Source organism: Procambarus clarkii, chromosome 25, assembly GCF_040958095.1.
Source record: "Procambarus clarkii isolate CNS0578487 chromosome 25, FALCON_Pclarkii_2.0, whole genome shotgun sequence".
Taxonomy (NCBI): domain Eukaryota; kingdom Metazoa; phylum Arthropoda; class Malacostraca; order Decapoda; family Cambaridae; genus Procambarus; species Procambarus clarkii.
Genome location: NC_091174.1, coordinates 2,468,286 through 2,483,285, shown reverse-complemented (window position 1 = coordinate 2,483,285; position 15,000 = coordinate 2,468,286). Strand labels below are relative to the sequence as shown.

The window sequence follows — 15,000 nt, the reverse complement described above, 5'->3', positions numbered from 1 at the left end:
GAGAGATGGGTGAATGGGGAGCAGTATGGTGGTGGGGGGACGAGGGGCGGCGGCTTGTCTGGATCTAAGAGACCAACGGGCGCCTCGCTGACGTCACTTCCATCCTCCACTCCTAATTGGTCCGTCTTGTTACGTTACGTCACTTCCATCTCTCTAATGACTGGCTCCTGTTTTTATGACGTCACTTCCATCTGCACTCCTGATTGGCCCGTGATTTTATGACGTCACTTACATGCTTGCTGCTAATTGGCTTGTGTTCTAATTCAAATTCAGAATCTTTATGACGTATTTACATTATTTTCTTCTCGGTTTACTAATGCTAATTTAAAAATTATTTAAGGTCATTTCTGTGTGACAGTTAAACTTTCTGACGCTGAAGTCTGTAGGAAATATGAAATTGTCTTCATATAGCTACGACACCTTAGTTACTCCTTCCTGATATTATTATTATTATTATAGAACTTAGATAATTACTAATAGTTTTGGTAGATACTGTAGTATCTACATAACGACTTAGGTTATCTAGATAGATACTTTATTATAATTGCAGGTATTTATATATTCTAGATAGATACACTAGTATCAACGTAAGTGCTCATGTCATGTAAAAATATAATATATATATATATATATATATATATATATATATATATATATATATATATATATATATATATATTACCTATTTACTTGCCAGTGCAATCTAGGTAGACACTTACATATACGTAAGTGCGTATATCTATACCTATAAATGAAAACTTTGCATCATGTAAGAGTGGGGGCATGTGAGTGCCATAGGCCAATCGGGGCCGGCGCAAGTGCCAACGTTTAAGAAATTTTAGCATCTATCCCGACCCCCTTTGCCATTTTCATGATTTTCCTATTTAAATCGGGGGTGTATTTTCCGTAGATTTGTTCGCTTATTCCCGTGATTTATGCGGCCCTTATATTCGTGGTTTACTCGAAAACAATAAACTTAAATTCATTCAGGTTACAGTGATGAATTTTCTGAGAGAGAGAGAGAGAGAGAGAGAGAGAGAGAGAGAGAGAGAGAGAGAGAGAGAGAGAGAGAGAGAGAGAGAGAGAGAGAGAGAGAGAGAGAGATGGAGAGGATAGAGAGGGTAAGGAGAGGGAGAAAGGGGAGGGGGGAGAGAGGGGAATGTAGGGGTGGAAGGAAAGAGAGAGTAGAAAGGTGAAGAGCAAAACAGAGGAGTGAGAGGGCAGATAAAGAGAAAGCAAGCAGAGAGGGGCAGATCGTTAGAACAGTATATATGCCCAACCACTTAGACTGGTAGGTAGAGCAACGCTTCTTGCAGGTCATGGTTCGAACCCCGACTGTCCAATTACCGTTTCTTCCTACCGTCCTATCCCGGCTCCTTGTACTCATATCCCTTCCAAGTGGTGTATAGTCGTTCCGGCTTAGTACTCTCCCCTGATAACTACCTTACCATGGCCATGCAAGGCTGTGTGATGATGAGTCTTGGAGAGCTTAACAGACACCTGAGTTCTGTGAGATAGTTGCAGACTGGTAGAACAATTGTTCTATGGTTCATTTTGGTCGACTCAGGCAACGTTTGTCTTCCTTAACAGTCTAACTCCTCGAAACCACTAACACTACCAACGCTGCTACTAACACACAGGCTACTAACACATAGACTACTAACACACAGGCTACTAACACACTGGCTACTAACATATAGACTACTAACACACAGGCTACTAACACATAGACTACTAACACAGACTACTAACACGTAGACTACTAACACACAGGCTACTAACACATACACTACTAACACATAGACTACTAACACATAGACTACTAACACATAGACTACTAACACATAGACTACTAACACACAGGCTACTAACACATAGACTACTAACACATAGACTACTAACACATAGACTACTAACACACAGGCTACTAACACAGAGGCTACTAACACATAGACTATTAACACATAGACTACTAACACATAGACTATTAACACATAGACTACTAACACACAGACTACTAACACACAGACTACTAACACACAGGCTACTAACACATAGACTACTAAAACATAGACTATTAACACATAGACTACTAACACGCAGACTACTAACACACAGGCTACTAACACATAGACTACTAACACATAGACTACTAACACATAGACTACTAACACATAGACTACTAACACACAGGCTACTAACACATAGACTCCTAACACATAGACTACTAACACATAGACTACTAACATATACTACTAACACACAGACTACTAACACATAGACTACTAACACATAGACTACTAACACACAGGCTACTAACACATAGACTACTAACACATAGACTACTAACACATAGACTACTAACACATAGACTACTAACACATAGACTACTAGCACACAGACTACTAACACATAGACTACTAACATATACTACTAACACATAGACTACTAGCACACAGACTACTAACACATAGACTACTAACACATAGACTACTAACACACAGGCTACTAACACATAGACTACTAACACACAGGCTACTAACACATAGACTACTAACACATAGACTACTAACACATAGACTACTAACACATAGACTACTAACACACAGGCTACTAACACACAGGCTACTAACACATAGACTACTAACACATAGACTACTAACATATACTACTAACACATAGACTACTAACACACAGACTACTAACACACAGACTACTAACACACAGACTACTAACACATAGACTACTAACACATAGACTACTAACACATAGACTACTAACACATAGACTACTAACACATAGACTACTAACACATAGACTACTAACACATAGACTACTAACACATAGACTACTAACACACAGACTACTAACACATAGACTACTAACACATAGACTACTAACACACAGGCTACTAACACACAGACTACTAACACACAGACTACTAACACATAGACTACTAACACACAGACTACTAACACATAGACTACTAACACATAGACTACTAACATAGACTACTAACACATAGACTACTAACACATAGACTACTAACACATAGACTACTAACACATAGACTACTAACACACAGACTACTAACACACAGACTACTAACACATAGACTACTAACACATAGACTACTAACACATAGACTACTAACATAGACTACTAACACACAGACTACTAACACACAGACTACTAACACACAGACTACTAACACATAGACTACTAACACACAGACTACTAACACACACACTTCATAGTTTGACTTCCATTCTCATTCTCAAATTTAAAATAAGAGTAAATATCCGTCATGATATTCTTGCTAAGAGTAAACGTCTTAACACTGACGTTAAAGGACAAGTTCACCGGTGGCGGGAGAGTTAAGACACAGCTCTGGCTGTCTACACGGATACCAAGAAGAAACTTTGAGTGGTGGTACTCACCGACGACTTTTGACCACTGGGCTGGAGGCCGCCACTCTGGGTACTGTTTGGGGAAGACCTCTCTACTCCAGGCCGTCTGGACCAACACTTTATATACGGTCAGTTTGTTGGGGTCACAGGTGGAGGCGGCGGCGGCGGCGGCGCTGGGGGTGCGGGGGAGTCTTCTCGCCCCAACACACACCAGCATCACCAGCAGGAGGAGCGCCAGAGGGGCTGAAGATCGTGGTAGTCTCATGGTTGGACGGCAGGAGCAACACGCGTCGAGGAGCGAGAGAGAGGGACAGAGGGAACGTCTCGTTGCAAACGCGGGCGCTGGGCTCACTGGCTGAAGCAGAGCACTACCAGCGTCACACGCCAAGTACCGACACAGTGTGGGCTGCCCTCGCCCGCTCCTTATGTACCGTGCGTGTGTGTGTGTGTGTGTCTCTTGAGTGCGTGCGTGCGTGCGTGTGCGTGCGTGCCCACTCCCCAGCCAAACACACAAGGACGAATCCATGCACAAATGCTTACCTGCACGCGCGCACAGAAGGCGCATGCGGGAAGACTGGCTTCCCTGGTAGGTGGGGGTGTTTACAACTTTGACTTACGCTCACACGGTGTTTGATGCGTCCACGGCAGCTACTCTTCTGTCTGCTGCTGCTGCTGTTGTTGCTGCTCTGTTACTGCAGCTCCTGTGCTTATTGTTGCTGAGGCAATGCTGACTGCTGCTGCTGCTGCTGTGTTTACTGTTGCAGGGTTACTGTTGTGTTTACTGTTGCAGTGTTTACTGATGCTCTGTTTCATGTAACCAACATCAATCCTAACATAAATTAATTACATAAGCAGCAGTGGTTCGACAGCAGACAGTTACAAACAAAAAAGGAACAAGTTGCATACATGACAGGTCTATAAAATGAACAGCAGACCACCACAACACCTACACGAAACAGGCATAAGTATGTAAGAGCAAGAAGAGAAGCCGAGAGACAGTATACAAAGGACACAGTACACACCACAAAGGACACAGTACACACCACAAAGGACACATCCAGTCTTATTCATAACTACATACAAACTCATATTACCAGTAAATGAACAGGTAATCAGACCATAGACAATAACGTGTACACACACATGGTGAGGGGGAAATGTGTGAAAAATTACATGAAAGACTCCAGGAAGTATTTGCAAGGAATAGAGAGGTGACAGTAAACGGGAAGGTTGGAGTGACAGTAAGAGACGGAGCGGGCTACAGGTGGTGACGACACCTGACGACACACCTGCAACAGCTGACTAGCACCAAAGATACACAGCCAGGAGTCCCACCACCGTGATACTGGACGAAGGGGACACAGCCAGGAGTCCCACCACCGTGATACTGGACGAAGGGGACACAGCCAGGAGTCCCACCACCGTGATACTGGACGAAGGGGACACAGCCAGGAGTCCCACCACCGTGATACTGGACGAAGGGGACACAGCCAGGAGTCCCACCACCGTGATACTGGACGAAGGGGACACAGCCAGGAGTCCCACCACCGTGATACTGGACGAAGGGGACACAGCCAGGAGTCCCACCACCGTGATACTGGACGAAGGGGACACAGCCAGGAGTCCCACCACCGTGATACTGGACGAAGGGGACACAGCCAGGAGTCCCACCACCGTGATACTGGACGAAGGGGACACAGCCAGGAGTCCCACCACCGTGATACTGGACGAAGGGGACACAGCCAGGAGTCCCACCACCGTGATACTGGACGAAGGGGACACAGCCAGGAGTCCCACCACCGTGATACTGGACGAAGGGGACACAGCCAGGAGTCCCACCACCGTGATACTGGACGAAGGGGACACAGCCAGGAGTCCCACCACCGTGATACTGGACGAAGCGGACACAGCCAGGAGTCCCACCACCGTGATACTGGACGAAGGGGACACAGCCAGGAGTCCCACCACCGTGATACTGGACGAAGCGGACACAGCCAGGAGTCCCACCACCGTGATACTGGACGAAGGGGACACAGCCAGGAGTCCCACCACCGTGATACTGGACGAAGGGGACACAGCCAGGAGTCCCACCACCGTGATACTGGACGAAGGGGACACAGCCAGGAGTCCCACCACCGTGATACTGGACGAAGGGGACACAGCCAGGAGTCCCACCACCGTGATACTGGACGAAGGGTACACAGCCAGGAGTCCCACCACCGTGATACTGGACGAAGGGTACACAGCCAGGAGTCCCACCACCGTGATACTGGACGAAGGGGACACAGCCAGGAGTCCCACCACCGTGATACTGGACGAAGGGGACACAGCCAGGAGTCCCACCACCGTGATACTGGACGTGACACTCTGGGGTCGTAGACCTCGGCGCTACAACACAACATAATGTAAAACTGAGGTTTAACTTTTAAACCAAATTTCAGGAACTGACAAATATCAAAATTTAATAAAATTGATACTGTATTTCCGAGAGTACATAGAATTATTGTTTAAATATATATATATATATATATATATATTGTAATGATCTGGGGCTCAGATCATTGGTTCTCCCTTCTCCCCTCCTTTCCTTCTCCTTCTCCCCTCCTCTCCTTCTCCTTCTCCCCTCCTCTCCTTCTCCTCCCCTCCTTCCTTCTCCCCTCCCCGTGGCCGTCATTCGTCTCCTCCTCTTCCCCCCCCCCTGTCGCCCATTTGTCAGGGTCAAGAGGTTGACCTGAGGGTAGGGTGGTCGTGGATACCTTGGCTCTCCCACTCAATTCCCCACTCAGATGTTCCCTCTCATTCCCTCTCTTTCCCTCTCAGCAGCGGCCTTCCCCATACCAGGCAGAGTCAAATGTCCCTACTCCTATCTTAGAGGAGACAGGCTTGAACATAAATTATCAGTTTTGTAAACATTGCTCGCAGGTGCCTGGGCTCCATAGACGCGCCTTGTCCCTCTTCTCTTTAGCTGGGGAGAGCTGACTCAATCTTCAGAAATTCATGTAGCTTTCCACGACAGATCAGTGAAGGTGATTGGCCTGAGATAAGGGCCAAGTCCTTATTGGCCCTAGAGAGCCAGACCTCAGGCCTACGTGTTAAATGGTTGGCCATTGCCAAAATAATGGGTGGAGCCCTGGGGCTGTAGTAGATGGTGGGAGGAGTAATCCTTCCCAGCAATAAGTTGGAAAAACCAAATTTCATTAGTGTGTCTTGGGAGTGTATTAGGAACAGGGCCGCAAGCCCGTATCCTCGGGGCTGAGGGCAGCCATCAACATCTTGGCCGTGGTGCGGGTATTTAAGGTATAGTGCACTTGAGTTTTGTGTCCTCGGTAAATATCCATTGTGCCTCTAGGGAAATAGAATAGGTGATGTGTTCAAATTTTCTTAATTTACATGTTTCATAAAATAAATTGTATAGCTTGTCCAGTGGTATTCACTTAACTCCCCTTTGATATATTTTGCTACTTTGTCATTTTTAGGTGTTGTATTGGAAGCCCCCATGTTCTCCTACTATTAATAGATACTAAAGTTGCCCTTGGATTCAAATAAGTAACGTAAATTACACAAACTAATTTTCCAAAATTTATTTCTGAAATTCATATTACCCGGAGTCCCATGGTTACTGATTCCTTGCCTTCCTGGGGGATCGGTGATTGACACATTCAGGTATGGTTGGTCGGGAAGGTGGTGGCAGTGTAAATGTGTTATGTTATTGTTTTTTTTAACTAATAACCCTTGTCCTTGGTGTATCTTCCTCATTTAATATTCCTCTTACATACGTGGCCGTCCAGTGAGGGGTCATGCTGGACTGTAACAGTGTTAAGCTGGGGTATTGAGTGAAGAGAGACAGAGACGTACAACAGAGAGCGTATATTACGATCACGAGAGATAACACGATAACAGGAGTAATACTGGGGAACATTGGGTTATTACAATAGAGGCCGCGGTTATTACGGCAGGGTAAGCGGTCGTTACAATGGTAGCAGCGGTGTTTCAATAATTTCGTGACGATTATTGAAGCCTCACGCGTCTGTCCGTTCGGTTATGTTATGTGGTGAGGGTGCAGCCGGGGCCCATGAGATAGAGTCGACGGTAATCCTATGTGGTGCGATTCGCATAGAGTAGGCGATTCTAGGGTCGTGCGGGCTGGGAAGTTCAAGTATATACAGTAAGCGTATGCGCTAAGCAGGCAGTTTAGCGTGGAGGCCGCCTTGGGTAGTTGGACAGGGTATTATTTTTCTCGACCCTCTGCAACTACAGACAAGGGTGCTGCGTGGTGGTTTTCGCAGCAACAATTCTAGGTGTCGAATTGTCGGGGCGGGGAAGTATTAGGACGCTAATTATTATCCCCGAGGGCGTGGTAGGCGACCCAATCGCTAGATTTTTACGGTACAGCCATGAAGGTACCAAGAGTCACTGAGGGATGGTGTAGTAGATTCTCTAGCAACGGAATTACGGTGGTGTCGGACAGTTAGATCCGTCGGTTGTTCCGCTATCTAGTCTAACCGTTGACCGCGAAGGACAGGATTATTTGGTACTGTCGGGATCTAGGTGGATGTGGTTACCTAGGCTTGGAGAAGCGACAGGGCGGGCCGGGACGGGACGGTTATAGGTTAAATCGAGATTTCCTTAAGTACTAAATTAAGTTCCCTGTATATTAAGTTCCCTTTCAGGTTAAGTATCCCTTCGGTAGTTAAGTGTTCCCCCTTGGTTACCTAGTTCTCAGATATAAGTGTTATTATCTTTCTAAGTATTTGTTTTACATGTTTAAGTCTGGATTTTGTTTTCGTATTGTGCAGTATTAATTCTTTGAGGGAATTACTAAAAGGTGAGTGGTTTACTGTGTTCAAGTGAAGTGCGGTGTATAAAGTGAAGTCAGTGAAAGAACTGAAATCAGTGAAATCGTGGAAAATTTTTGTGATGATATTTTTCATAGTCGCTTGGAAAATCTCAATTGCGGAACAAATTCTAGTTTTGTGCCTGGCCATACGATCATCGGGTCGTCAGTGTTAATTCAAGTGTGCGATTAAAGTGATCCGAGTGCGAACTTTGAGAGACCAAAAGTCGAATTTTGGTCATTTAAGCGAATTAGCGTTGGGACTCTGAATTTTCTAGCGGTTTTACTCAGCGCCCAGTGTGACAGCGCCCAGTAATTGTTTGCGCTCAACCAAGTGTCTAAGTGTCTCGCGAGTAGTATATTTAGTTCAAGTGATAAGCGAACTACACGTCGGTATTTAATTTATAATTTTGAGAAAAGAAATACTTGGTTAATTAAGAATTAGTGCGGAGACAACTTTCTGAGGATTAGGCTTCGTGACAGTGAGCGCACTTTCAATTTTTGTATACTTACCAACGTGTCCAAGTGGTTAGCGAGTGTTATATTCCGTTAAAGTAACAAGTCAACTACGCGCCAGTATTTAAATTATAATTTTGGGAAATTTATTACTAATTTTTACTTAAGGTTCAGCGCGACTCTGTAGCTGTGAGCGTTGCAGTTATCAGTGTATATTTCTCAGTATTCTACAACGCGACCGGCGGTGACCAGGTGTATGCTATGTAAACATCGAGTTCATACAGTAACGTAAATAATTAATTTAACATTAATTTGGTTTAACTAATAATACTTATAATTATATCCGAGCGCCGTTGTTAGCGTCGGGCGTTACGGAATTAAAAATAATTGTTGAAGATATGAACATCGCGCCAGTGTTAAATTAACGGTAACGTCATTCATTCCTAGTGCGCCTAAGATTTTCAAGAAAAATTTAGGAAATTCAGTTAACGTAAAATGTTGTATTTATTGTGAGCTGGTAAACTAGACTGATTATTTTCGATAAATAAAATAGAGGTGAAACTAAATTATTTACAGTAAATTCAGTGTAGTCCCTTTCGCGTAAATATTACTTGTATAATTTCAGTATATTTTGTTAAAGAATTCGGGAATTATCAATTTTTCTAAGATTTATATTGGATTTGCATTTACAGATAAGAAAGTCGCACTATAATTCTTTTTATATTTGCGTTACCAGTCCACTTCGAGAGTCTAATAAATATAGTGGAAATTAATTACATTTTTTTCAAGTTTATTCTAGTAGTTTGATCGATTGACAATTAACGTAACCTTTTTATGTAGATTATAAGTGCGCATATATAGTTTGTTCAACATCGTATACAGTGTTTGTTTCACAAGTGATGATTAGTAGTCGATGCCGGTTGCGTAATTTCCATCTGTCCGCATATAAATTTTACGAATGAGAGAAGAGGATAATATGACTAAAGAAATTCATTCATTGGTGTAGTGTTGTCAGCGAGACTCTGCCGCCGTCATCTGTCATCGCCTAGTCAACGGGCGACGGTCCTCACTGGGACTCGAGAAATCGATTAGGAAGGGTGGCGATATATGGTACTTCCGGTTTGGTCACACGGAACATTTTTACCAAGGATTGAGGTTAGGAAACATTTTGTGGTTTGCTAGAAGTTATGGATGAAACCGAATCGTGTGTTAAAAGTTCACCCTGATCCGACGACGGGTCTTGAAGTTACGTCTTGGGGTGAAAATGGTTTTTATCAATGAATGGACAATGTATACAGACGCACCCTCCCCAATACCCCATCCTTACCCAAGCACCCCTCCCTGCCTACAACCCCCAACCTCAAACCCTCCCTACCTACAACCCCATTCCCCAACCTTACCTCCAGGCCAACCCATGCCCACCCCAATCCCTGGCAGTCCCATACCAACCCCAGCCAAATACCACCCAACCCCTTGTCGACGCGTTATTAGAATTGTGGAAAACTACATTTCCCTCGCAACTCCCACCCTTACAACCCCCTGTTTACAACCCCCCTCCACACCCCATCCCCGGCCTGCCCTCGCCCTCCCTCTTATCCCCCCAACCCCTCCCCCCAACCCTTCCTGTTACCCACCCTACCCCCTCCATTAATCCTACACCTTGCTCCTCACCTCCCCTCCACCGCTCTTCCCCTCCTACCCCCATTCCTAGTCTCGCCTCTACAGAAGTTGCTGGGGAAGGTAGCCAGCGAGTTTCTGGGACGCGTAAAATTGGTGATGAAATTTGTTGGAAGTGTCATGGCCGAGGCCATTACAGGTATGTGTGCACGAGCACACGGGTCAAGGGTGACCCAGAACAGGTCAGCACGTTGGGTGGCAGACCTACGTTTGAGATGACGGTTGAAGGTGTGAGATTGACAGTTTTTGTGGACACCGGAAGTCAAGCAACTCTCATTAAAAAGTCAGCCTTCAGCACACTTAAAGAGACACGCCTTAAGCGTTGTGGGAAGCATTTAACAGCAGTGAATGGTCAACATATCAATATCTTGGGCCAGGCCACTCTCAATTTTGAAGTGGGTATATGGGGAAGATTACCCATCAGAAGTTGTAAATAAGATGAAAAATGCATGGAGAATTGCAGCTAGGGCTTCCAAGACAGCACGAGACCGCTATGCTCAGCATTATGACAAGAAGGTACGACCTCTTGAGTTGAAAGTTGGGAGTCTTGTGTTGAGAGTTAATGAGGCGGCTCCTGCCAATCAGAGTAGGAAACTTGCTCCTAGATGGCGGGGCCCTTACCGGGTAATTGAAAGAAAAGGTCCGGTTAATTTTGTTATTAAAGGTATTTTTGAAGACCAAGTTGAGAGAACGATTCACATTAATAAATTAAAACCTTATCACGCGAGGGAGGAACTAGAGCTGCCTTCAGCAAGTCTAATTCCTGACCTGTCTAATGATCCAAGTGCTGAGTCAGATGATGAGGATGACCTTCTGTCAGATCTCATCAGTAGTCAAGTTCAATCTTGTCACCCTATGGTAACGAGGTCGCGAGCTGTACAGTAAATTGTTAATGATCTCCCCTAGTCAGGTTTAGTAATTTCATAATAATTATCCTGTAGAGGCACTGGTGTGTATTTACTGAGGTACATGGCTCAGGTAGCATACTTGCCTTGCTCTGGGGTTTCCAACTACCTATACCTCAGAGTAATATCCATGCTTCCGCCATTTGTTGTTGTCTGTCTTTCTCAGGTCTGATGGTACACCAGTTCCAGCCTCCCAGTCACACGTGAACCAGGGATCGAGATCAGCAGGTCTGGGGATGACCCACCTGGCTGATAAGATCGGGGTCTGAGGCACGTTACATAAAGTCCTCCCCCCTTGTACCCGGTAACTCGTCAATTGGTTATCCGGAAGGGGTGACTGGCGTACAGTCACCCGGCCGACACCTCACGTCACTAACGAGGTTGTCCCAGTCCAGCCATGCTGTCATCACGGAGCAGAGTCCAGTCACCATCACAACCGTGGGCAAGCTGTCTCAAGGTCACCAACCACGCCCACCAGCCGCGTAGTCAAGACTGCGGGAAAACCGGAAGTGGAAGACGAGTGGTCTACGAAGAAGAACGCTAATTGCAAGGACTTGTCAGCTCTTATCAAAACCTGTGGTTGCGTCGTCTGTGGAAACCAAGATGCAACGCGGTGGTCTCAGGTACGAACAGCACTGCCCCTACAGAGTGCTTGCGGAATCGCCAGATGAGGTACAATCCTGTACCTCGGCCCAAGTTCAGCTACACGAGGGGTTGCACGGAAGGTGTACCGGCCCAGTAGTACCGGGATGACAAGTAAACGCCGGTAGATGACGTCGCCCAGGAGCTGAGGCAGGGCCCACCTGTCCTGTCACCATGCCATCCTCTTCAACGCCACTCGAACCTCACTACCAACGCGAGACATCGTGATACGTCGAAGCTGTGCTCTACTGTGGCAGCCATGGTTAACAACAATCCATCAGGGCTGTATGGGGAGCGATAAGAAGAGGTGAACCCGGGTTCCTGTTAGCGGGGTCCACCTGAACTGACAGCCGCCAGCTGTCAGCTGTCACTCAAGTCAGGTGCGGGTAGTACTAGACCCCCTGTACTGTCCGTAGTTGGCCGAGGCCGGAAATGGAACTTCCAGACGACCAGGATCTTCAAGCAACATGAGGTAGTCGCCGGAATCTACAGCAACCAAATGTCAACAGGAACGAACGAGAGAAAATATTTATAGAAAAGTTCATATACAAATAAACGCTATTAATATAGTAAACTGTGGTAACTCGGAACAGTTCAACTTATAATTTTCCATCTGATAGTAAGCACCTATACACCTTCGGAAAGTTCTCTGGAACAGTATTAAATGTTGAAAACTAGAACTAGTGAAATAGAGAAATAAATCTAGAAAGTGAACATTAGAAAATGACCCTGTCTCTAGATAAGTTGTATGAGTAAACTGGTTTGAGAACCATCTAGTAGGGTCTCTAGAAACGTTGATCAGTGGGGAACTTTATCTAGATTTTTCTAGATCCTAGATACTGATAGTTATACATATATATTTTTTTTAATTTTTTTTTTGTGGTTTACTGAACAATAAGGGTGTGGTACACAGTCTGACAAATGTGTTCACCCGCTGTTGTTGTGGACTTGAATATGAACTCTGGGATATTAGGAGTTGAGGAACTTATATCCTGAGTGTTGTTGTTGGTTAAGGGACATGTCTGTGGACATTGAATTTTTTTTAATAATAAAAATATTTCTGTGTCTTTTCTTTAGATTTTAAGATTGGGATGCGCTGTGGTGGACAGTTGCCACAGGTGTGGAGTGGAACACTAGGTCCCTGAGAGGTAGTGTTCTTCCATGTTGATATAATTTTATAATGTTGTTAATTTTTTTAATGACATTGATTTTTTTTATTTAATGTTTTGTGTGATGTGTTTGATCTTTATTCCGGGTGGAATACTGGGATAGCTGAAGGCTATCAGCTGATTTTAGCTAGTTAGTAATTGTTAGGTTGGGATTTCTCCAGTTATGTGTTACTATATCAAGACAGGTATAGGATATTTTGTCTTCCAGGTAGTTGGAAGGGTCCGGGGCTGCATCCAAGTGGACAGCCAGGATTATAGGGACGGTCTCTGTCCTTATGTTTTATGTATTATTGCTGTTGTGTTGATAGGTATAAATACATGCTGGGGCGCACCTTTTGGGTGTGCCGTTATTGTTGTTGGAGTATTGGATGGAATTAGTTAGGATTAGATAATTTCTTTTGTTTTGAGGCATTGGTTGAAAGTAGTGTGGGTTGAAAATGTTTGTTTTTGGAGTTAATGGTTAGGGTAGGGCAGGATTTCTGGATAAGAAAAGTGTGTGTAACTTGCTTTACACACAAATTTCTTAATTTCCGAGGAGGGGGAGTTGTAATGATCTGGGGCTCAGATCATTGGTTCTCCCTTCTCCCCTCCTTTCCTTCTCCTTCTCCCCTCCTCTCCTTCTCCTTCTCCCCTCCTCTCCTTCTCCTCCCCTCCTTCCTTCTCCCCTCCCCGTGGCCGTCATTCGTCTCCTCCTCTTCCCCCCCCCCTGTCGCCCATTTGTCAGGGTCAAGAGGTTGACCTGAGGGTAGGGTGGTCGTGGATACCTTGGCTCTCCCACTCAATTCCCCACTCAGATGTTCCCTCTCATTCCCTCTCTTTCCCTCTCAGCAGCGGCCTTCCCCATACCAGGCAGAGTCAAATGTCCCTACTCCTATCTTAGAGGAGACAGGCTTGAACATAAATTATCAGTTTTGTAAACATTGCTCGCAGGTGCCTGGGCTCCATAGACGCGCCTTGTCCCTCTTCTCTTTAGCTGGGGAGAGCTGACTCAATCTTCAGAAATTCATGTAGCTTTCCACGACAGATCAGTGAAGGTGATTGGCCTGAGATAAGGGCCAAGTCCTTATTGGCCCTAGAGAGCCAGACCTCAGGCCTACGTGTTAAATGGTTGGCCATTGCCAAAATAATGGGTGGAGCCCTGGGGCTGTAGTAGATGGTGGGAGGAGTAATCCTTCCCAGCAATAAGTTGGAAAAACCAAATTTCATTAGTGTGTCTTGGGAGTGTATTAGGAACAGGGCCGCAAGCCCGTATCCTCGGGGCTGAGGGCAGCCATCAACATCTTGGCCGTGGTGCGGGTATTTAAGGTATAGTGCACTTGAGTTTTGTGTCCTCGGTAAATATCCATTGTGCCTCTAGGGAAATAGAATAGGTGATGTGTTCAAATTTTCTTAATTTACATGTTTCATAAAATAAATTGTATAGCTTGTCCAGTGGTATTCACTTAACTCCCCTTTGATATATTTTGCTACTTTGTCATTTTTAGGTGTTGTATTGGAAGCCCCCATGTTCTCCTACTATTAATAGATACTAAAGTTGCCCTTGGATTCAAATAAGTAACGTAAATTACACAAACTAATTTTCCAAAATTTATTTCTGAAATTCATATTACCCGGAGTCCCATGGTTACTGATTCCTTGCCTTCCTGGGGGATCGGTGATTGACACATTCAGGTATGGTTGGTCGGGAAGGTGGTGGCAGTGTAAATGTGTTATGTTATTGTTTTTTTTAACTAATAACCCTTGTCCTTGGTGTATCTTCCTCATTTAATATTCCTCTTACATACGTGGCCGTCCAGTGAGGGGTCATGCTGGACTGTAACAGTGTTAAGCTGGGGTATTGAGTGAAGAGAGACAGAGACGTACAACAGAGAGCGTATATTACGATCACGAGAGATAACACGATAACA

The 15,000-nt window shown here is 44.9% G+C and overlaps 2 protein-coding genes across 2 annotated transcripts in view; one reads left to right on the top strand and one right to left on the bottom strand.

The window, feature by feature from the left end:
- The window catches only part of mspo (M-spondin), a 48,436-nt gene extending 44,616 nt beyond the window's left edge, over positions 1 to 3,820 (bottom strand). The window contains exon 1 of the mRNA XM_045739598.2: positions 3,441 to 3,820. Coding sequence (XP_045595554.1) covers positions 3,441 to 3,675 — 235 coding nt within the window. The 5' untranslated portion in view covers positions 3,676 to 3,820. The remainder of the gene's footprint in view (positions 1 to 3,440) is intronic.
- The window catches only part of LOC138349497 (uncharacterized), a 691,637-nt gene that overhangs the window by 588,694 nt on the left and 87,943 nt on the right, over positions 1 to 15,000 (top strand). The window lies entirely within an intron of this gene.